The sequence below is a fragment of the Zeus faber genome (assembly GCF_960531495.2).
Source record: "Zeus faber genome assembly, chromosome: 2".
NCBI lineage: Eukaryota > Metazoa > Chordata > Actinopteri > Zeiformes > Zeidae > Zeus > Zeus faber.
In genome coordinates, this window is record NC_137189.1 from 39,924,766 (window position 1) to 39,949,056 (window position 24,291).

General features: G+C 46.6%; 2 protein-coding genes across 7 annotated transcripts in view; one reads left to right on the forward strand and one right to left on the reverse strand.

The window, feature by feature from the left end:
• LOC307247873 (peripheral plasma membrane protein CASK) overlaps positions 1-24,291 on the reverse strand; it is a gene marked incomplete at its 5' end in the record, with an annotated part of 60,979 nt that overhangs the window by 21,771 nt on the left and 14,917 nt on the right. For 3 of the 6 annotated variants that reach the window (XM_080024007.1, XM_080024005.1, XM_080024004.1), the window contains 11 exons: positions 216-293; positions 971-1,092; positions 2,451-2,468; positions 4,981-5,080; positions 5,376-5,459; positions 7,124-7,246; positions 8,715-8,890; positions 9,909-10,011; positions 15,085-15,157; positions 15,303-15,380; positions 17,589-17,694. In XM_080024007.1, the coding sequence (XP_079880133.1) occupies positions 216-293; positions 971-1,092; positions 2,451-2,468; positions 4,981-5,080; positions 5,376-5,459; positions 7,124-7,246; positions 8,715-8,890; positions 9,909-10,011; positions 15,085-15,157; positions 15,303-15,380; positions 17,589-17,694 (1,061 nt within the window). Of the gene's footprint in view, positions 1-215; positions 294-970; positions 1,093-2,450; positions 2,469-4,980; positions 5,081-5,375; positions 5,460-7,123; positions 7,247-8,711; positions 8,891-9,908; positions 10,012-15,084; positions 15,158-15,302; positions 15,381-17,588; positions 17,695-24,291 lie in introns of all 6 variants that reach the window. The other 3 variants (XM_080024006.1, XM_080024003.1, XM_080024002.1) reach the window with 2 other exon arrangements.
• LOC307227306 (putative G-protein coupled receptor 34) lies at positions 12,494-13,699 on the forward strand (the record flags this gene model as incomplete). The annotated part of the gene is made up of 1 exon (XM_079996588.1): positions 12,494-13,699. One exon carries the CDS (start codon positions 12,494-12,496, stop codon positions 13,697-13,699), a length of 1,206 nt encoding a protein of 401 aa, XP_079852714.1.

Here is a 24,291-nt window from a genome sequence, read left to right on the forward strand (position 1 = left end):
ATGTATAATCAATTATTTACTTATCAAAAAATAATAATATTCAAATTCTATTAGAATTGCGTTCCTGCAGCCCTAATACAGAGTAGTATATAGTAGTCATACATACCAAGTGTGTTTCTAAAACACTTCAAAAAAGTCCTCAGAATTCCAAGTACCTTTTTTTAAATGTATTTATTTATTTATTTTTTTTTTTAAGTACTCTGCGATTTCCTCACCTCTTTGGCTCTCTGCACTCCATCACTGGGCGGATTCCTGATTTGAGGGGACGACCGGGTGTTGATTTTGTCGTAAAGCTGCAGAAAACAAACAAACAAACAAACAAACATAAACGTATAAAAAAGTGCAGGTCTCCGTGGGGTTATCCGAGATTTCCTTCGCTTGAGTTTCTCCGATCAAGCACGAGCGCAACTATATGGGTCAGCGGAAGATGAGTTTTAAAAGACCGTAAATATTGGGTTCGTTGTGACACGAGGTACTTCTTCCCCATCTATTTATTGACGGTCAGGGGGGGGTCTAGCACCGCACTTTGGGCATCATTGTTTCCCAGGCAGCTGTTCTCAACGCCCCCAGGGGTGCTTTGAGAGGTTCTGGAAGGGGCGGGGGAGGGGAGGCAAAATGATCAACGCTTAAACGTTAAGCGTTATTTAGTTTTCCTACTACTCTACTACAGTATAGACACGTATGGAGGTTCAGACTCAATCGCGTCAAACAATAAACACCCTCTCAGATTGGGTTCCCAGGGTCTGAAGCATCACAAATATAAGAAGCGGTAAAATAACAAAAATTTAAAAAAAGCCTCTTCGGTATTTACACTTCCCTAACTAGGTGCTGACTCTGTATTCCTCTGAAAACATGATCTCATAGCATCCGTAGGCCGGCAGGGGGCCACGGTTCTTAAGTTATCATGACACCGGGTGGAGATCGGGTGGAGATGCGGGAGAAGCAGGGCGGCGGTGCCGGGGGGACTCACGTCCAGCAGCGTGTGCAGATGCTGGTCCTGGAAGACGCTGTGGAGGAAGTCCATGTCCTTCTCACTGCAGTCGGTCAGAGCGTGGATCTCCTCCAGGCTGTCCAACACCTGGGACACTGCCCCTGCACACACACACACACACACACACACACACACACACAATTATACACACACATATTACCAGCCACACACACGATTATACACACCTTACCAGTCTCACACACACACACAAACAAACAAACAAACAGTCTCACACACCTACACACACACACACACACACACACACACACACAAACAAACAGTCTCGCACACCTACACACACACGATTATACAGGTTACCAGTCTCACACACACACACACACACACACACACACACACACACACACACACACACACACACAATTATACAGGTTACCAGTCTCACACACACACACACACACACACACACACACACACACACACACACACACACACACACACACACACACACACACACACACACACACACACACACACACACACACACACACACAACCAGTCTCGCACACCTACACACACGATTATACAGGTTACCAGACTCATACACACACACACACACACACAGACACACACATTACCAGTCACACACAAGATTATAAAACACATATTACCTGTCTGACACACAACACGATTATACACACATATTACCACACACACGCACGCACACAAACACAATTATACACACATATTACCTAGCAGTCACACACACGATTATACACACACATATTACCAGTAGCACGCACGCACGCACGCACGCACGCACACACACACACACACACACACACACACACACACACACACACACACACACACACACACACACACACACACACACACACACACACACACACACACACACACACACACACACACACACACACACACACACACACACAGAGATCAACAGGCAAGTTCATTCAACATCACAAACCAAATGAAACACCAAGACCAAAAACAGGCACAGGACACACAAATCAAGCAGACGCGCAAAAAGTGCAAGGAAACCAAAAGAGCGGAGCAGGATGCAGAGACGGAGCCGCTGCCCCCCAGCGCCTGCTGCGTCCCCCCGCACATGCAGCGCAACGCAGAGAGGCAGCGTGGCGGGGCGTCGGCGGCACACGGCACCGGGGGAGGGGGAGGAGAGGCAAAACACGTCAGCCCACTGGGACAGAACGGCCGGGCGGAGCGGGTGGGTGAGGGGTTAGTTGGAGGAGCGGAGTGGTGGGGTGGAGGAGAAGGGAGGGAAAGTAAGTTCGCCGCCCGCCCCCCGCCGCCGTCACACTTGACGGCCAAAATGAGACAGACTTCAAACTGGACGTGAGGGAGAGCAACTCGAGTTTGGGGGGATGACGATGACGATGGCGATGACGATGACAATGACGGTGGTCGTGTCAGACATGGGGCTCAGGGCGGAGGAGGGGGGTGGGCTGGGAATACGTACTTTCAGCAGCTATCAGTCCTAAGACAGCGCGGCAGGAAAGGGTTAACATAAAAAAAAAATACAAAATAAAAAAATAATAAAAACACAGAGAGAAAGGGGGAATTAGAGGAGGAGGGCCGGTAAAAAGGCGTGGAAAAATAAGTAGTCGACGGGCGCGCTGTGGGAAGAACTAAACGTTGCCTCTTTTGAGCACCCTCCCGACTTTGAAAGGTTTGTTGTGTTTAACCCCTGACGTGGCGCACGCTGGTTTCCCCACGCGGTTCCAAAAGCGTGTTGGCATTGGAGAGCAGCTGAGAGAGAGAGAGACGGCTAACAGAGCTAACTGGCTATCGAGGAGATAGCTAACAGAGCTGACAGTTAATTCTACCCCAGCGATAACACCATAGCAAGCAGATCAGAGCTCCGTGCTACGGCTACCTGTACAGCTCAAAATGGCGGAGCGCCCGCCGGTGAGTAAACGAGGGGCTGGTGTCGATTCTAACATCCGATAAACCAAAGAGAGATTCGAGGTTAGGAGTTTTTTTTCCCCCCGCGTGAATCGTCATTTTCTTGAATTCCGCTCAATGCAGCCCGCGAGAAAAGTAGGACTTTTGGTTTGGCGCAAGCCCAAATGGCCGCTACAGATGGCCATTTGTTTTCTGCAGCGCAGCCTGGAAGGGAGCCAGAGAGGGAAAGCGAGACTGAAACAAAGCGCTGCGAAACCAACAAAAACCCAGCGCAAAAGGGAAAGGGGAAGAGCGAGCAAGCAGCAACCACAGACAGCGAGAGTAAGTAGGATAGCAGCAGATCAGTTAACCAAGCGAAAGCTTAGATCCTCCAGAGGAAGTCCGCAATTCGGCGGGGTCATAAAGCAACACGTCAGAGGCCTGAAGACTAAATACATCAACCTGACATGTGCAGGTGGTGGACAAAAGGACACCTGGCTCTGTATTGATCGTAAGGGTATGGACACCGTTTGGCTTCAGAACAGCTGCAATCCTTCTGGAAATGCCTGGGCTTCGCCTCGAGGGACACTACACCCTTCTGCGAGGAAGGAGAGTCTCCAGCTCTTTCGGGGAAAGGAAGGGAAATCGAAACCCACCTCACACTCTTCGCTGCTTAAACCCCCCTTTAGGTGCATCGCTGGTCAGAAGGGCTCGCCGGGCAGGCCGTGCTCGGCGGTTGACCGGGTGTTGGGCTTCTCGAGAGCACCGTTACCGCGTCATCGGGTACACCTGGTCTGGCACCATGGCCTCACGGTCCTTGACGGTTCCGCGACCATGCAGAGCAATTCTCGAAGACGTAAATTATTGGAGCCAATGACCGTTGCCTGCACTCTTACGTTGCCCCCCCCCCCAAACATGTTTAACTGTTCACAACAGACGTTGTGCGTCGAAGGCCTCTTTTCTATTTCTCCCAACGTGTCAGGATGTAGTGTACACAGTAGGATAAAATGGTGACCACATGGATTTTAAGACTGCCCAGTGGTGCTCAGCTTTTGCGCTCCTTGCACCAGTCTATGTGGCTTTGCGCCCACCCTGCCCTTGGATGCGAGCGCTCCCTGAACTGCACCCCGTGGCGGACGGCTTGGTCAAGCCGGGGTCTGCGGGCTGCGGCAGGCTCCTTCCCGCACCGCCGCAGCTGTTCCCGCTCGGCGCCGACCGGTCCCAGTCGACTGGGAGAGCTTTCTCACGCGTTGCTCCGTCTTGCAGTGAGGATCGCGAGGCGCGGGAGACGAGGACCCCGCGGACCAGATCGCACGGACACTGAGCGATCCGATTCCGGTTTTATGTCCACGATTGGCCGGCGAGCCGTTTTGCTGTCGGATCACTACAAAAAAAAAAAAAAAAACCCCGCCCTGTCTCCGTCTCCCTCCCTGAACCCGCGTCCGTGGTCCTTCCACACATCCCGATACCGTCATGATCAGCTTTTAACGATACGGTCATTTTTGAGGATGTACTTTTGTGGTGTTCATTCAGCATCGTGTTAAGTGTCCTTCTATTCCTGTCGATTCATGCTTGCCCTACTCTGGCACGACTTGAGAACGTTTCCCATTCCCAGTTCATTCAAATTCAACACATGTGACGTTAAACTCCAAGAATAAGTACAGAGGAGACAGTCTTAAACCGCCGGTTTAAGACCTGGGCCGGCAGAGTGGCTTTTTTTTTTTTAATGCTCAAGTGGTTTTACCATGGGAAGTGAAAGCCAATGTCAGAGACAGGGGAAGTGTGTCGGTGAAGCAACGTGGTTCCTTTCAGCGCAGCCAGTCGGGGTTTAAAATAAGACTGGCAGTGAACGAAAGAAAGAAGCAAACAGGGCAAAGCATAGCCACAAGTGTCCTGTTTTCTTTCCTTTCACAAAAGAACAAAACAAAAACTTAATGCGCTTGAATGAGACATTGAAACATTGTCTATGGGAGTATATTGAGGGCAATCCAAAGCATAAACGTGTAAATCAGATACAATAACTGATAATGGATTTTCACATCAACAGCCAAGAGAAATCCCCCAAATCCTATGACCTATATACAGTCTATAAATATGGGGGTTACCTGAGGAGGTGGGATCATCTGAGAAGTCGGGCAGGTCCTCAGGGGGGTCGCCGTAGTAGGAGTTGAACTTGTGGCTGGAGACGGCCGCCAGCACTGCACCCTGTGGGGGGGAGACGGGGAATCGTTGGGATCGCTTCTACTTCTTGGTGAAGTTGCAAGATAACGGGGGCGACTTTTTTCCCGGGGCCTCGGAGCAGGTTTTGTTCGGGGGCTGGAACTTGTTTTGTCTCAATTGTGACGGCTCAGTCGGGAAATGCCAGGTTATTCGGTGACGCATACCTCTGCGCCACTTGGCCACTTCGGTCGTTGTCATGGAAATGAACGACGTTGCTAGGGAAACGGGCCGCTGCACAAAACTGCACGCAACACAAAACACCAATGGCAACGACACGGACCTTCAGCTTCCGCCTGGCGTTGAACTTCCTCAGCTGCTCAACCGTCTCCGGCAGGTGGATCTTGTAGGCGTACCTGTCCCTCTCCTGGGAGGTACAATAAGACACACATGCACGCACGGGTATTACATTTCTGAGCAAGCATGCCTGTGGGTTTCTATAAAGACGAGAGTGGTGAGTCGAATGAGCGGAAACCCTTGACTCACTGTCACAGGAGGAAGTCAGGTGAACATTGCCCCTATAACAATCATTACTATCATAATCATGCAGGAAGGTTCCTGAAAAGGCACCAGCTAGCGTGCCGTGTAATGCAGACCACAAAGGCACCAGCTGGGCGTAGGGTTATTTTAGTGAGTACGATAGTTTGTGTGTTTCGTTCAACGGGCAGGAACGTACCCTTTTAAAGTCGGACCAATCGAGACGGCAGTATTTTCCACCATCACTTCCACATAACTTCACTGCATTTCGTTGCGTCTCTTCAATTTGGAAGAACAACGGATGTGTAAAAACTAGAAATGGTTATTCATTTTAATCTTTATTTCTGACTCCCGAGATGTCCTCGGATACAATCATTTCGACACGGCCAATCAGACCACGGCATCATCAGAGACTGGGAGGCCACGCCCCCCTTAAGAAGCCACACCCACTCACTGAGCTGAGCTTGCTCAACGTGAACCCTTTCAGCGCTTGTACCGTTTGCCAATGAAAGGTCAAACGTCAGCCTGCGAATATCATTTAGGGCCAGACCACTAAGTGCTCTCAGCTCTGGAGACGATTGAGAGTGGTGACGGATATCGTTTGTTATATATAGTCGTTATATTCTATAGTTTCTGTAAAACTAGCGAAAACACAATGTTAGTCACTTACAAGTAAAAAAAAAAAAAAAAAAGGGATTTCAGTGCATCTTTAACACTTATTGTTGTACCAAAAGTTGCTTGAAAAGAGACATATCCCATGTCCAAAGCGTCTAAGTTCAAGAGATTATATCATCGCAATTATTTAGCAAAATTCCCTTCCATTGAAGGGGAATTTTGTTTTTATGCCAATATTAGAAATGTCGCCAAGAGTAGAATGCAAAATTAGGTGTGTTTTCATCAGTTGGGTTGAGGAACATTTATTTTCGAGCTCAATTTTCCTGCTCCAATGTTCAACGCCAATAGATAGCTCTTCTGCCATAGGTAGACATGTGCTATTACACTATTCTAGACTTAGGCTGTGGCTTACACTGTGATACTATGACCTATGCTACAACATACAGTATACCGTGATTAATACTGTGACTTATACTGTGACTAGGGATGGGCATTTTAATTTGTTTCAGTCGACGGCTAACAAGAATTTCCGTGGATAAGTCGACGAGCCGTGACATCATTACCCCTCCCAAACACAGACCATTAAGCACACATAAAAACTGTAACCAGTACATCAATTACATAATTACAACAGGTGCTTTTTAAAATTCTTCTTTTATTTTGTCAAATAGGCCAAGTGCTACAGCGACCAAACAAAAAACAAGGCTCCCCAGAGATGAAAAAGTAAAATGGCGAAAATTGTAAATGACTGCATCACAGAAGTAGAACTAATACTCTGACTTATATTATGATAGTGGCATGGAATGAACAATTATGCGTATGACAATTAACAACTAAAATGTGATGATCGTGACAGTCCGGCTGACGAAGGGTTTCTCAATGGCGTTTTCGTCCAACGATATAATAACATTCATGTAGTGTGTGTGTGCGCGTCCTCGCCTTGAGCCAGGGGTGGTTGAGGGCTTCGTAGACGGTGATCCTCTCGGCGGGGTCCAGCATCAGCATGCGCCTCACCAGGTCCTTGGCGCTCTCAGAGATGTGGCTCCACTGCCGCGGGTTCATCTGGCGCCACACACACACAGACACACACACACACACACACACACACACACACACACACACACACACACACAGGCAGAGGAGAGCACAACACAGGCGCTCTCAGATGGATGTTACCACTTATCGCAGGGTTGCTAGTTTGCATAAAAAGATACATATAATAATAATAATAATAACAACAATAATAATAATAAATATAGCTGCAGGCAGCAATACACAAGGTCCAGTTTATTCCTTTTAGAAAAAAAATGAAGCGACTCTGACAAAAATATGTCACTATAATTACCATTACCAAGAGATTATTTTACTTTTAAATCGTGGTTTAGGACTGAAAAGGTCTTAGAATTCCCCGACTTCCCAAATCCCTACTTTACATAATTATTGGGTTTTGGAAAAGATTTATAAAAGACCATTAAGAACTATACATTCGGTCGTTCTCACTCCGACCGTCTGTATTGTGGGTTGTATTATGGGATGTATTATGTAACCGCTAATTATTCTGAGCATCACTTGAGGGAGCGACGGTGAATAGAAATATTAGTCAGGCACTTCCACTGACGGCCTCAAATCTATCAAAGCTAGACCCCACCGCCCCCCCCAAAACAATAAATCAAAATGGGGCCGACTGAGCTGAGACGGACGGAGGTGACAAGAAAATGGTGCATAACTCGCAAAAACCCAATAAAAGTATTTTTTAAAGCAACGTAAAAAAGGTATTAGAAATATTAGAAATTGTTTTTATTAAATTCGATTAGAACGCGTTGTTCCAGGACAACCTTTTTTTTTTTTAATTCTTTTTGATATCATCTAAACTGCAATTTGTGATCTAATTGTATTTCTTGAGATATACAGTAACTATGATCGACAGAGGCAAAAAAAACAGATTTTTTTTTTACTTTTTTTCCCCTCTCTATTGTCATTTTATATATTTGTTTGGCCCAAAAATGAAAATTATTATTTAACTTTACATTATTTGAGAATTACTTGGAGCAGTTCAAGACTAATAACTCAAGAGAAAAAATGAATGTGCCGGTCTAAAGTGACGACTCACACCTTAAATGGATGATGTATGATATTGTAATTGTTTTTATTAAATGCATTTTGCTTATTTTTCTTTTCCTTCTATTGATGTTAAGCAGTTTGGGTCACATGTTGTGTATGAAAGGTGCTATACAAATAAAGGTTATTATTATTATTATTATTATTATTATTATTATTATTATTATCATCGTCATTGTTATTTGATGACCTATTGATGTAAAGCAGTCTGAGCTACATCTTGTATATTATTATTAACATTATTATTATTAATTTGAAAGGGTTATTGTTGACTCTGCCTTTCCCAGAGGACGGGAACCTCAGCATATTAAATTATTCCTCTAGACACATCACAACGAAGGCCTCAATGTGTTGTGCACGTTCAAAACTAAGGGCGATTAGTACGAGCTGCGTTTTGTAAATCAACTACTACCTTGTATTTTCCCTTAATGATGGCCTCGAACAGGCGCTCCTTGGTGCCGTAAAAGGGCAGGCAGCCGGAGAGCAGGATGAAGAGGATGACGCCGCAGCCCCACACGTCCACCGGCTTCCCATACGGCTCCCGCTTCACCACCTCAGGCGCCATGAAGTGCGGCGTGCCCACCCGACCTGTGGGGAGACAGAGCAGCGGTCGTTTAAGTCGGGCCGGGGTCCCAAACTGGGGTCCGCGGGCCCCAACAGGGGTCCTTGAAGGACTTGCAAGCGGTCCACAGAAATATTTTGATGTGCTTTTTTTCTAATTTTTTTATATACAGTTTTTTTCCACAAATAAATGTTAAACACAAAATAACTATTGTTTTTAAGGTTCATATACAGTACACACTGTATACAGTACATTTCCTATATTTGACAGTGGGAATTGCTGATATAGTGGTTTATTAATAAAACTTAATTTATAGTGGTTTATTAGTAACTGCACATTTTAGGTTTACTGCATATTATTGAATATGAATTAAATTTTCTATTTTATTTTTCTCATTATTTTATTATTATTGCCTATTACTTTGATTCGATATCTCGGGATGAATAAAATGATCCATCCATCTCTCTATCTATAATCAACCTTATTGACGGTGGTCGTTGTTTCCCAAAGAAACACAAAATATAAAGCTCAAATATCACAATTATGGATATTCTGAGCAAGCAGGTAGAGGCGTTGGTTAGAACAGCGAGAACACTCCATGATGTTCAGAAAATGTCATTACCGTGCTGTAATGCAGCCTCAAAGAAAACATTTACTACTATTACAATATTGGAACAACCTAAATCCAAGACGCCATCAACTCTCATATGACGACACGGATACATTATAACAAAACATCATCAAACCCCTATATTCAGGTGAAGGGAATGAATGAATGAATGAATGAATGAATGAATGAATGAATGAATGAATGAAATATATTAAAACATGTTACCAGGTTGTGCATTTCTTCCGTTCCGCAACTAAGAATTTAGACTGAGGGGGTACCATGCGTTTCTCCTGTGCTAAATGTGGACCTGTACAGACCTGCAAGGCACCTTTTTTTACCTGAATACACCCGACCCTGACTTACCCTGCAAACTTAAAAAAATAAAAAATAAAAAAATAAAACAAAAAATAAACTGAAACGTTAAGTGATGGTACCTCCAGCCACCAAGCCGGACTCCCCCAGCTGAATGGCCACTCCGAAGCCTCCGAGCTTGACCGGAGCAGAGTTCTCCTTGGAGGCCAGCAGCACGCAGTGGGGCTGCGGGGAAGACATCGGAGAGAAAGCAGACGCGGAAAATAAATCAGGAGAAAAGGGATGGACCGGCAAAGGCGGGAATTTTTATTTTAGGATCTACGAGCTAATAAGCTAATTAGCAGACCGGCTCATTCACTTAGATAACAAAAAAAAAAAAAAAAAGGAACCGCTTCAGAAAAAAAATACTTTATACACAAAACCACAGAACGGCCCGTGGAAATAAGTGTGGGGGTTGTTCAATTGAGACTTTGTATGCATGAGAGATGAGAACTAGAGTTTTTTTGTCGTGATTGAGATTTTTTTTTTTAACATTTTGCAGAACCTACAAACATAGAACGCTTCCTGGTACTTTCACAGGGTTCCTTCTCCACTAGAAATTACAATTCGAGGGCATTCAAGTAATTTTTCATAGTATATATAGTATATTTCCAACCATGATGGATTACATTTATTTCCCTGGCATCATCTGTCGTAAAAGCCAATCTGGAAAATGTTTTATTAAGTTACAATTTGAATAGCAACACCAGGGGGAATACCACAGGTTCTGAAGGGGTTTAATTTTCAAGGCATTCCAAGACGTAAAATCTCTGAGAATGAAATTCTAGCATTTCAAGAACCTCAAAATGGGTGTGTTTTGCCGCTCACACCAGTTGCCTCTGACTGAGATAACTGAGGACCGCGTTGCTTTTCAACTTCCTGTGCAAAAGGTGCAAACGATCCTTGTCAGACCAACATTGACTTTTGTAGTCGATCGTCACTGGTTCCAGATAACTCATCGGAGACCATGATGATTCATAACCAGCATTCAAGAAAAAAACGACCTAGCTCTGTATACATCCTTGTGGTGTGGGGATGGTGGGGTTTGAGCAGCCACACCTGACCTTTGTCTAGGTAATTAGGGACCCGGGTCAGAGTGGCTGCATAGCTGTTGCTTGTTGGTTGGTCTAAAGAGTAACAGGTAAAACCCTCATCCCCACACTCACTCGGGAGAGAGGAGCCCTGTCGTGACATGTCTATCTGCTCCTGGCTAATCTCAACTGCCCAGCTCTCTACAATAAACTGGTGTTTACAACCCCCTGCCCTCCTCTGTGTCTCTGTGCCAGGGGGCCCTGAAACGCCACTTGGGCGGCGTGTCGTTGGAGAAACTGCCACAATCCTATAATAATAGAGAAAGAGGGGCATGGTTTGAGCAGAAGGGGTTTCGAGACAAACAGCTGTGCCATTTGTGAACTTGAGGCAGTCATCCGAGAGGAAGCGAGTCATTTCCTGTCCCTACGCTGTTACACTTCACCTCCGATAGGTGTTAAGGTGGGGGTGGAGGTGGGGGGCGAGAAAGTGAGAGTTTTTAAAAACTTCTATGAACTAGGAGGGAGCGGAGGAAAAAGAGAAAGACAGAGGGAGAGAGAGTAAGAGAGGGTGAGAGAAAAAGTATGTGAGAGAGAGAGGGAGTCAGAAGAGAGAGAGTGGGGGGGGGGCAGAGGGGGAGAGAAAGTGAGAGTTTTTAAAAACTTCTATGAACTAGGAGGGAGCGGAGGAAAAAGAGAGAGACAGAGGGAGAGAGAGTAAGAGAGGGTGAGAGAAAAAGTATGTGAGAGAGAGAGAGAGAGGGAGTCAGAAGAGAGATAGAGAGAGAGAGAGAGAGAGAGAGAGAGAGAAAGAACGGGAGATAAAGGGAGAGATAAAGAGACCGAGAGAGAGTAGGAGGGCATAAGCAAATGCTGACGCACGCAACAAAAGCCGCGGCGGTGCAGAGGAAGCGCCGAACACGCTGCAAAGACGTGACAGATGAGGAAGGAGAGAGGAGGACAAGGACCAGCCAAAGAGGAAAAGAGAAGAGAAAAGTGAACAAAGTAAGTGAAAGAGGACAACGAGCAGAGGAGCGCCAGGGGGACGACGGTATCTAGAGGGTTTTTAGTTGAGGGGAAATACATTTTCAGCAAATAATTTCGATTTTCAATTTTCTTTCTCATCCTGCCTCAAAATCTTTCCATCAACTCAGTTTCCATGGAGGAGAAGGAAGTTGCCGACACCGCAATCTCACACGCACTCCTCTTCTAAAGGCGGCGGAAGGAATTCAGAGTAAGTGCTTCTGCGTGTTGTATGTATGTATGTATGTATGTATGTATGTATGTACAGTATGTATGTGTATGTGTGTGTGTGCACTGACCACGCATATGTACCAAGTCAGTTTGGGACCGTGGTGTTACCTGTTGCTCGTTAGGGCAACAGGTAAAACCACCATCCCCACACACACGTACAGGAGAGGAGCCCTTATCATGACATGCTGTCCATCTGCGGGGCTTGTTCCATCAAGCCCCCTCTCTACAATAAACTTGTGTTTTCTAAACCCCATCGTCCGTGTCTCTGTGCAATTTAATTGTTAATTGCAACTGAAACTCCATGATGGTGACGGAGTTTAACAGGCTTCACTGCTGATATTTCTTTTCCTCAGGAACAGAGCATCTCTTCGCCCTCATTGGACACCATGAGCGCTCCGTCCGCCTCCAGCTCCGCCGCCTCCCCCCACGGCTTCCCCCACACCCCGACCTCACCCCTCACCTCCCCCACCCCCCTCGTCAACGGGACCAAGTGCTCATTTGACGACGAGGCCCTCCGCCTGTCCCTGGCGCTGCTCTACTCCCTGTTCTTCCTCTTCGGCCTGGTGGGCAACCTGCTCGCCCTCTGGGTCTTCCTCTTCCTGCACAACCGTCACAACTCCGTGCGGGTGCTCCTCATCAACTGCGCCGTTGCAGACCTGGTCCTCCTGGTGTGCCTGTCCTTCCGGATCTACTACCACATCAACGGCAACCGCTGGGGCTTGGGGTCCCTGGTCTGCCGGCTGGTGGGGAACCTCTTCTACATGAACATGTACATCAGCATCACGCTGCTGGGGCTGATCAGCCTGGACAGGTACTTTAGGCTGAAGGGGCGGAGCAGAAGGCGCCGGTGTTGGGCGCGCTGGCTGTGGAGGCGCAGCGTTGGCTGGAGCTGGGTGGTGTGTGCAGGGCTGTGGGGGGGGTCGCTGCTGGTGCTGGTGCCCATGATCACCATGGCGGAGGGGAATGAGGAGGAGGGCAGGTGCTTCCAGTACAAGCAGCGGCGCGGCGCCAAGGGCAAGGCCTACTTCAACATAACGCTGGTGCTGCTGTTCTGGGCTGTCTTCGGCATGCTGGTGGTCTCCTACGGCAAGATCGCACTCCGGCTGATGAGGGTGGCGCGGGACAAGCCGGACCTGCCCAACGCGCAGCGGTACGGCCGGACCGCCAGGAAGTCCTTCTTCGTCCTCTTCCTGTTCACGCTCTGCTTCGGGCCATACCACGCCTTCCGCCCGGTTTACGTTCTGTCCCAGCTCAGCTTTGGCCCGGTGTCCTGCGACTACTTGCGCTTGGTGGACCGCACCAATGAGGTGATGCTATTATTATCCGCTTTCAACAGCTGTTTGGACCCCGTCATGTACTTCCTGTTGTCCGGCTCCGTGCGCAAGATGGCTCTGCGTGTCCTCGGCGGCGGCCTCTGCAACAGAGTCAACTCCCTCAACAAAGTGACGTCCAATAGCTCGACGGTAGAGAGCCGGAGACCATCTCAATCCAAGACCCTGCCCTCATCAACCCCAAGAACCAGCATCTGCCTCATCAACTCCCCCCTGAAGCATGCAGGGCCAGACACGCCTCACTCTGCTGGACAACAGTGACGAATCGTGTTTTTTTTAATTACGAGGCATTTCCGCCCAGCGTATCTAAGGCTAAGCGGATGAACCTCTAATTTGGACATCAACACCATAAGCGATGAGAAAATACTTGACCATTGGTGTCGTTGATTGGCCGTTTATCTCAAATGACTTTGTCAAAACCACTTTATTTTTGTTGAGCAATGGGTGTGCAATGCAATTATCATTTCAAATTTCAAACTACATTAATGACGGAGAGAATGAGGAGAGAAAATATCCCCTCATTGCACCATCTTCTGGTAGACTGGAGAAGTGGTGCTCCAACGCTTCCCTATTTGGTGGGAATCAGACGAGTGGACGAGTGGTCCGCCTCAAAAACACCCCACCTCTCATCTCAGACATTTAAAGTTTTATCTTAGTCGATGATCTTAATTCACACCTTGATATATAAAGTATTTCTGTATATAGACTTCAGAAGACGGCGTCACGCCAATGAAGGCTGTACATTCACGCACCTGCACTCTGTATAACAACATATCTACACAATTTTGATGATAATATTTTTGTCGATAAGTCTGGGCCTCTCATTGGCCCAAAACCAGCGTTCTCTCATGTAGCCTTGAAGCCTTTTCTAAAGTACATTTAAGAAACTCTAATAGGCCTGTTTTCTTTTTACCCTGAAAACTATGACTCATGGATGCCCTGATGTACTTAGTGAGTATGTAGGAGGTTGAAGCAAATGCATAACAAAAGCTTCCATTCGAGCATAGGAACGATGATGACAATGATGAATTGACTACATCTTTTTAACGATAATATGTGGCTTTCACTTGGGTAAAATAACGTGGAAAAAACGGCCCATTTTCTAATCCATGCTGACCAGAGCCTGTTTGCATCCAATTCGCTCCAAAGCTTCTTGCTCCCCGCCCTGGCCGTTGACTGCCAGCTACACTGACCAAGAGGCATGTGAGGAGCTACAAACCTGAACCACTTGCGGTTGCCAATTACTAACATATTTACAACTGTACATTAAATATATATTTAAACATAAATAAACATATTTTTTATAATGTTTATAATTGACAGGGTCTGCTTTCATGATGTTTTTATTACTTTTTTTATTTAACGTTATTTGCGATTCTACTAAATTACAGTTGCTTATCGGCCTAAATGTGAATTGAAATGCATGAAAGGAGTTGCACTGGTTCCAAAATAATAATAAATGCAAAAAAAAAGTTTTTTGTCTCTTCTGTCGTTGCAAGAATTCTGGTTGAAAGACTGAAAATTAAAACAAACTAAAAGAATGGATGAGTGTGTGTGTGTGTGTGTGTGCGTGCGTGCGTGCGTGCGTGCGTGCGTGCGTGCGTGCGAGCTTGGGCAGAAACGCCGGCATGGGAGAGCAGCCTCACCTTGACGTCACGATGGATCACGTTGTTGTCGTGGCAATATCGGAGGGCCTCCAAAATCTGCCTCATGTAGTGGCTGGGTGGGACGGAAGGGAGAACAAATGTGAAAGATTGTTTTTCTAGCCATGAAGCACTTTTCTCCCAGACCAATCTTCCTAACGGGGTGTGTGTGTGTGTGTGTGTGTGTGTGTGTGTGTGTGTGTGTGTGTGTGTGTGTGTACCTGGCCACCGCTTCACTGTAGACAAACCCAGCATCGGCCCTTTTCACGATTTCAAAACACAGGTCGGCTCCGTCCATACTGAGTGTTTGGTGTGATTGAGAGAGCGAGATAAATGGAGTTGGAGCAAGAGAGAGAAGGAGAGACAGGCGGATGGGGTGAGAGAGCGAGGGAAGGAGAGGAGTGAGAAATGTCATTGATAATAAAACCGACGGTGATTAAATGTTAGGTTCTTAATATTGACTCGATTTCGGGTTTTGGAAAATCTGAATTTGGTCACTTGGAGTTACTTTACTTTGCCATATTTTGTTAGGGCAACGGCTCGTTCGCCATTTCAAACCGAATGAACATAAAAAAATACATGTATAAATATAATATTACTTAATTATAATATAATAGTAATTTAATAATGATATCATTAATTATAATATAATACATAATATATAAAAAATCTCTGCCTATGATAAACTGTTGTGTAGACTGTACGTCGTCCAAAATTAAGCAAAAATTAAGGACAGAATTACAATTGACTTCATTCGTGAGGATGCTAAATACTAAACTAAACAAACAAACAAACAAAAAAAGACATTAAATAATAATTTTGCTGTCTACCCCATGCAATTCCTCCATGGACCCCTAGGGGGCCACGGGCGCCAGTTTGGGGGAACCCCTGCTGTAGATTTCGACCCTTTTCTCCTCGACGAATGTATAATTGGAGATTAAAACAATCTCGACAATTGAATGGAGATGGCTCCACTGCCACCGGAGGGCGCATCATCTCCGCGCCAGTGGCTTCGTATCAAATTTCTAGTTAAAATAAAACGTCCCAAGGTGATTTGAGACTTAATGCGAGGAAAGAGAGAAGCGTCGCCGCGCGAAGCCTAATGACTCGGTGATAACTGTAAATGACGGAGCTGTTTCTTCAGGGTGTGAAATCACGTCCCCGTTCCAGGGTTAAGTTATTCGAGATATTACGCTACATTCTCGACAGCCGTCTCGGTCGGTAACATCCAGCGGCGGTGTGTCAGGAGCCTTAAAACAGGGGTCTTCGACTTTTTACCAACCCAAGGGCCAACGGAGAAACATCAGGCCTGGCCTATGATAACATGTCTCGAACGCCTTGTTAACCTATTTATATCGTCGGCTTTGATGCGCACGGTTCCTGCGTGTTTTGATTTTTAGATTTAGATTTATTGCCGTTAGTTCAATTCCGTGAGGAGACAAGTCACGGAGCATGAAATACACCTTTTTCTGGTTTTCACGATTAGAAAAAAAGGCTTCACAAATCTGAAATAGTGTTTGAAAACGCTGTTTGGGCTCCTCAATTGAATCTAGTCCAGTTTTGACGACTAAAAGTACAGTCGTTTCTTATCGAGACCAGGTCTTAAGTGGTCTGTGTATAGAAAAAAATTTACCAAAAAAAACAAAAAACTGAAATCGACCTTTTCTGTTTTTACGAAGAAAATAACGTTTTCACAAATCTGAAATAGGGTTTTAAATGTTGTTTAACATCAATACAATAATACAAACCATTCACCATTTTATTTAAGTTCAGCCACTCACCAGTACGTTAGTGAAAATTCAGAGGTTTTTGAATGCAACTCCCTAATCTAATTTTTTTTGAATATCACTCAAAAATCTGAGGTTCTTGGACGTCACTCAGAAATCTGAGGTTTTTGAACGTCACTCAAAAATCTAAGGTTTTTGAACGTCATTCAGAAATCTAAGGTTTTTGAACGTCATTCAAAAAATCTGAGGCTTTTTGAACATCACTCAAAAATCGCAGGTTTCTGAACGTCACTCAAAAATCGCAGGTTTTTGAACGTCACCCAAAAATCGCAGGTTTTTGAACGCACCATAACGTCAGAAGTTGCGAATCCACTGTAAATTTCCTTTCAGCTGATCACTCAAATTTAAAAACACGCTGCTGTTTTAATGTTAATGGTTGCAGTTTACTCAAAATTATAACTTTTTTGTCTAAAATACACTTTAAATCTTTCCACAAAAACAACTGACATTTAAAAAAAAAAAATGGCCGAACCCCCTGCAGCAGCTCCACGGAGAACCCCCAGTTGAAGACAAGCGCCTGACAGCGAAGCAACGGAACAATGTATCAGCACTACATCAGAAACGATTGGCGCTAAAAAATGGTTAACATTCAGAAACCGAAATGTGAAGGGATGGGTGCTGCGAACTTCACCCCTCCCATCCCTCCCTCCCTCTACTTCAGAGCGACAGCTTTGGTAACGGGGTCAGCTTCTCAGGCGGCGGCGAAAGGAGGACGCTTACAACTCAAAGACCATGTAGAGCATCCCGTCGGAGCTGTAGGTCTCCAGCAGCTCCACTATGTGGGGGTGCTTCAGCATGTGGCAGATGCTGGCCTCTCGCTTCAGATCTGTGGACAGGGGGGGAGAGAGAGAGAGAGAGAGAGAGAGAGAGAGAGAGAGAGAGAGAGAGAGAGAGAGAATAAAGATCACCCATTCACGTCAGTTCCAGTGAGCGACACAAAGGACCACGGCTAGATCTGGTGAATAAAAGGATCGTCTTTGGGCGGGATGCTTTAAATACGTCGGAGTGCCATGTATGGCTCGCACTAATTCCAGCCAGCAGAGTACAGACGGAAACTTTAAAGTAGTAATCCGTAAGATTATTTTGGTCCAAAAAAATTGTCCACGATGGCACTCGTGATAAAAAGCCATTCAATGTTATTTGCGTTGAGCATGTGCTTCCCTCAACGCTGTCTCCACTGCCGGCGGCGGGGTCCGCCTTTTTCACGACGACAACGCACTGATCGGGCACGTGCAAGAACCAGGCAGCCGCCGTGAACCGGCACAGCTAATTGTGGTCAGTAAACCGTTTTCCGGGACGCGGTGTGTCGTGTAATCATGTAGTAATCCGCACCGACGCAGAGCGTTTCGTGGACGGCCACTTCCACCGCAGATTTACGCGCGCCCGAGCGGAATCCTCGGTTTCGAAACGCGAGGAGGGTTTAGCGCTCGTGGAAAGAAATGATTTTCGTTTCCCAACGAGCGTGGCCAAAAAAAAAACAAAAAACAAACAAAAAAAAAACCCCAAAAGAAACGGCTTACGCGCTCCAACAACGTGCCCGGGGATGTGGGCTCCGCTCCGAAGTGCCATCTTGCGCACGCGACGTCAGCTCACCAGAAACCCTGACACTTTAAGTACACGCCGCTCAGTGATTCTGTGTTATCATGGACTGGTGGGTTTTACCGCGCAGACACCGGCAGAGAGAGAGGGAGAGAGAGAGAGAGAGAGAGAGAGAGAGAGAGAGAGAGAGAGAGAGAGAGGAACAGATGGAATTCGGCGCGTGCCTCGTCACGGGGAGGCCTCTGGATCGGCCCTCGTCATCGTCGGCACCCTCGCTGTAACGACCGCCGCGTCCAAATCGGCGATGTTACAATCGGCGGCGGATTGGGGTCGGGCCCGTCGACCCCCCGCCTGGTGGTCGTGCAGTGCCTCAGGGTCGCCGCCCCCCCCCTTGACATACTTCCGAGCTCTTAGGAGTTTTCCTTCGAGATGCCGGACAGGCCTGCGGTGACCGGCCCGAGTCTCCCAACGACCCTGGAGCGGCGCTGATGCTGGCCTCTGTCCCCACCGGACACCATATCGCATTTAACCCGATACCTCTCCCATAATGCACCCAGCCCGGCTCTCCTGGAAGGACTGCGACCCCTCCTCCTCCCCCCCCCACTCAAGGGCCGGTTCATGCCCTCGTCCGGCGGCGGGAGGCTGATGCGAAAAGGGCGGAGCTGGTGAAGCCCCGGGAGACCGCACGGCGATTAAGGGCAACACGGAAGATCGAGTTCGAGATTCAAGAGATTAATCTGTCACATACATGTACATACGGTCGTACATACATATATGCAGTGAAATGTCATGAAATATACTAAATACTAAAAATACGAAAAGGTGCGGTTTGAAAGAAGAGAGAGCGAGAAAGCGCACACCTACCGGTATATCAGCTGGTCCAATTGGTTCTCTGTGACTCTCCGGTACCAAAGTACACTCGTTCATTTACCGTGGCATATCCCAGATACCCTTCACACGACCAGTCTTCAAGTGTTTCCCAACCGGCGGTTCAAGTGTTTCCCAACCGGCGGCGACCCCCCCCCCCACGGGGGGGGGGGGGTCGCCAGAGCCCGCATGAGGGTCGTGAGACCTTGGTCGATTTGAAGCAACAAATCCAACCACAATAAACGACGACGGGCCTGACCGCCCTGAGCGGAGCGAGTCCGTGCACAAACGAAACGTTTCGGAGCCTATTTTGGCGGCCGTCGCCGCGGATGTCGTAGCTCCAAGAGGTAAACGGAGCGTTTCCTACCCCAGAGATGTCCGATTACGAGCTGTGATTGCGCTTCATTGGCGACCACGCCGACAAGCTCCCTTCACGTGGCTCCAAGGCTGACTGCCACTGCCAAACTGGAGCTTTCCTCGCGCCGTCGCCCACTGCGGCGCGACCGGCGCCGGGAGCTCCGGAGCAGGTCATCGCGTGTTGTTTATTTTTAATCCTGGTGTGTACCGTTACCATTTATTTTATTTTCTTCTGGGACCTATTTATGAGCGTTCGCCGATTGTTTTGTTTTTTTTCCCCCCGAGGTACACAGGGGTCGACACGGGTCAAACACGGGTCGCCGACCGACCCGTTTTTTGAATGCATCACGTTGACATATGAGTAAAGATATTTCACGCCCGAGCCCTGGAGCTGCGGACGCCGTTTAAGGACTGAGTTCAACCAGAGCTGCTTTCACACGTGCACTGCAACCCTGAAATTATCCGGACATTACCCGGAGGAGCTGTGTGTGTGAACACAAGTGTCCGAATCCGTTGGACCGGAGATTAACCGGACTTGACCCGGCCAGCACCCTAGTGTAAAGTCAGTGTAATGTTACAGCGAGCTAGTAGGCGTGTCGAGTGCTGATGACGTCTATCATGTGACTGGTGACGTCATCAACGCGCCGCCCGCGGCGAAGAAGAGTCAATACAGAGTAGCGGGTTAAACGAGAGAGCAAGTGAAGTGGGGGGAGGACACACACACACACACACACACACACACACACACACACACACACACACACACACACACACACACACACACACACACACACACACACACACACACACACACACACACACACACACACACACACACACACACAGCTGTTGTCGGGTTCCCGGACACTCCATAAAAACCTCATTTAACACACCCCGCTCCCCCGTCCGGGAGTGTCCAGTGATCTGCCCGCGTCCCTCAGTGTCCGAGTGTCATGAATGTGGACGTGTGTTCGGCCGTGTCGTGATGTTGCGTAACAAACAGACGGACAGGCTCCGTTGTCAGCGCCACAGAGCGCCCATTCTTCCCCTTCCTTTTTGCCTTTCATTAATTCTCAGCCAGCTCCTCTGACCAGTCTGTATTGTACGCTGTGTACAATAACACGGCGTCTCAGCGTCAGGCATCTCACCGCGCATCACCCTCTACCTGTAATTCCCGTCGGTTAACGCTGTTAAAAATAAATCAATACCATGCATATAACGATTTGAAGTCAAATCATTTCTGTTCCTGATCAATAAGTAACAAGTGCACCTAGGTCTAAATGAATAATAAAAGTTTGTTGTATTGCACACTTTTAAACACTGGATATTTACTGTCCGAGTTCTGGACGCTGCCGCTCTGTGTGCACTGTGTTCACAAGCCCAACCTGTCCACGGGTAAGGGGGCGGGGCTTATTTCTGTATCGACTAACGGGATTGGTCGGAGGTGAAAGGTCAGCGTTAGATCGTCCAAACTGATTGGCTTTCCCTTGCAAGTCGCCCAGCGCGGAAATGAACCGATCTGCGGAATTTTTATTTTATTTTTTTTTATAATTAATTATTGTTTTATCAACAAGCACAAATTAAAATTGTGCTTAGAGGGAATTATTTTGACCGGATTATGACCGGAGAGACTTGAATATGTCGGACTTGAACAGATTTTCCCGGTCAAAAATCGGTAATTACCGGATAAGGGAAACTCTGATCTACCCCACAGTTATTCCCCATATACAAAAACCTTGATTGATTGATATTATCGAGGAAGAAATAATAGATTCTCTCTGCTGTACCGCCGAAAAAATACCATTTTCTAGCGTTTTCCCAATCTCCTAATTACCCCCATTAATCCACTGACCCAAGAAAATAAATAAATAAATAAATACCCAAATAAACACCATATCCATTTTTAGCATCAAAACGTCAACAGCTTGCCTCGATGCTTACTCGGGCGCTTTCTCAAATCGCCCCAGGTGCGTGGCTGGACCTGGCCTGGGTCCAAGCCTCCGTGTCAAAACCTGATGGGAGGATTTTTTTTATTATTTTTTTTTTTTTTACAATGATGGTTGTAGTGAAACGTGCTTGCACTGCTTTAACTGTTGATGTTTAACAAATGAAGAGTTATACTTCCTCCTCCCATTGTCTGAATCAACAATAACATCCCCAGAGGGGCAACTTCTCCAAAATCCACCAAAAGGTGAAATAAAGGATATATATGATTATATATGAATAATGATTATTATTAATTATTATTATTATTATTATGATTGTTAATAATAATAATCATAATAATAATATTGTTAGCATTATTATATTATCTAATAATAACAACAACACTAATTGTATTATGGATTTCTATTTCCTTATTTTTCTTTATTATAATTATATTATTACAATTATTATTTTTATTACAGGTACTCCTCACTTAAGGACAGAGTGCCGTTCCTAGCACCAGGTCGTTAAGTGAATTGGTCTATCAGTGAGGAGCAGACAGAGGGTCCAGTTCATTGGCTTTAGGTACGTGTTGGTTATTATGGAAGAACTTCTCAATACTTAACGGTCCAATTAAGTCATGTTGGGTGCGTTTTACAGTTTCCCGTGTTCTCTGAAAGGCAGCACGGTTCACCGAGTTTACTTGAACGCAGCGCGGTCTCCCCCTGGTCTGTCGTCTCCTGGTTGCTCGACTCGTTTCTTCAGGACTTTTTTTTAAATTTTATTTTTTTATTGTGACTGACCTTGACGACTGGTCTTGGACAACGGCTTCTTTATTGCCTTTGATTTTCAGTGATATTTCTGTGGGTAGTTACCATTGCACGGGTTCTATTTTTCCGACGTCTCCTTGGATTTTGAACTCCTCATCGAGTCGCACATTTTAGTTTTTTCCGGGGGGACGCTCAGTGAACATTTCAAGGATTACTTCTGATTCTTTTTTTCATTAATCTGGTGAAGTAATGTGCAGCACCGAGTTTAAATATCAATCGAACAGAGCTACTGACATCTACCAGGTAAGAAGCTTTATAAATATACACGTAAATCGATAGTTTGGTAACCCCGAAGAGCGTGACCGATCCCACGCCGCCCAATGGACACACAATGACGTCATTAAGCGTCCTACTGTAGATCTCATCTCGTTCAATTTCCAACGACACGTGCGGCGCGTCATATAACTAGAAATACGGAATAGTTTGGGTAAAATCGGTTTGGTTTTTCTTAAACTAATATCTGCTCCGTATGTGGATCGGTTTGGGTGAAATTTAAACCACGACATCCTTGTTACATAGCGGTTTAACTGACACCTCAACCTGCTAGCTTATGCCGAAGTTTGTGTTTAAGATCATTTTAGCCGGGTTGAACATTTTTTGGACCGGAGTTCTGGCACACCGTACTGACACGTCGGTCTCTGGTGGCATGGTGGCGCAGTGCATTGCACTGCTGCCTCACAGCAAGAAGGTCCTGGGTTCGATTCCCGCCTGGGGCGCTGTTGGCACCGTGCTCCGGCGGGTTATCTCCCAAACAGGAGCCTTTCTGTGTGGAGTTTGCATGTTCTCCCCGTGTTTCCTCCACCTCACGTCAGTAAGGACCCCCACCAAAAACATGCACCCATCATCGTCTGACCAGCGATGGACACTTATCACCTGGTCCCCGGGCGCGTCCACGTATGCTGCCCACTGCTCCTGGCTGTGCCCCCGGAGGAAGGACAAGCCAGGATGGGTCAAAAGCAGAGGATCCATTTCACCGGCCACCATCAAGCATGTGCGTGTGTGTGTGCAAGCATGTGTTGTGGAGTGTCGTGTGACGATTAAAGACTGTTTCTTTCTTATTATTATTGTTATTATTTTTTTAATTATTTTTATTGTTATTGTTATTGTTATATTGTTACAGTTTTTATTAACATTTGGACCTAAAAATATGGGCAGGTAGTTAATTTGCCTTGACCCATTGGTGGGAAATGCCCCCAATCCCCGTTTCATCGGTTTACGCTTCGCCAAATTTAAAACAGGAACACGACTGCGGAATTCGATCCGATGTGCTCCACCACCTGAGCCGCGAATCCCGCCGGGAAACTTATTTATTAGTGAATTCATTTATCCAGGCACATCCCCGGCAGAACGAAATGAGATCGAGGAGGTCGACGATAACTTTCTCTGTAACCGGGGCCATGAAAACGCACCAGCGCCGGAGATAATTTGGGTCCGTGAACCTCGCGCGGTCTGGGAAACACTGGAGTAGCTCTCGTTTTTATTTTTATTCTCATTTTATTTATTTTTTCCTCCCCCGGTGTTTCTCTTCTTTGTCCATTTCCTCGTCTCGCTGTTCTTGGCTGGCGGACTAATCTCTGGCGGAGGACTCGCAGATGGCACGCGGTTCAACGCCAAAACTAGCACCGACAACGACAACGCACTGGGACACGCACACACACCCACACGCACGCACACGCACAGCTTTAATCTCTCCCTAACACACACACACACACAACCCAGCATGGCACGGCACAAAACCACATGGCCAGCTAGGCTTTGCAAAAGAACCTCACACACAATGCCCCACCTCATCTGAAATACACACACACACACACACACACACACACACACACACACACACACACACACACTTTGGGGAATCTGTGACTCACATTATGCCTCTTACATGTGCATGTGCGCGCGTG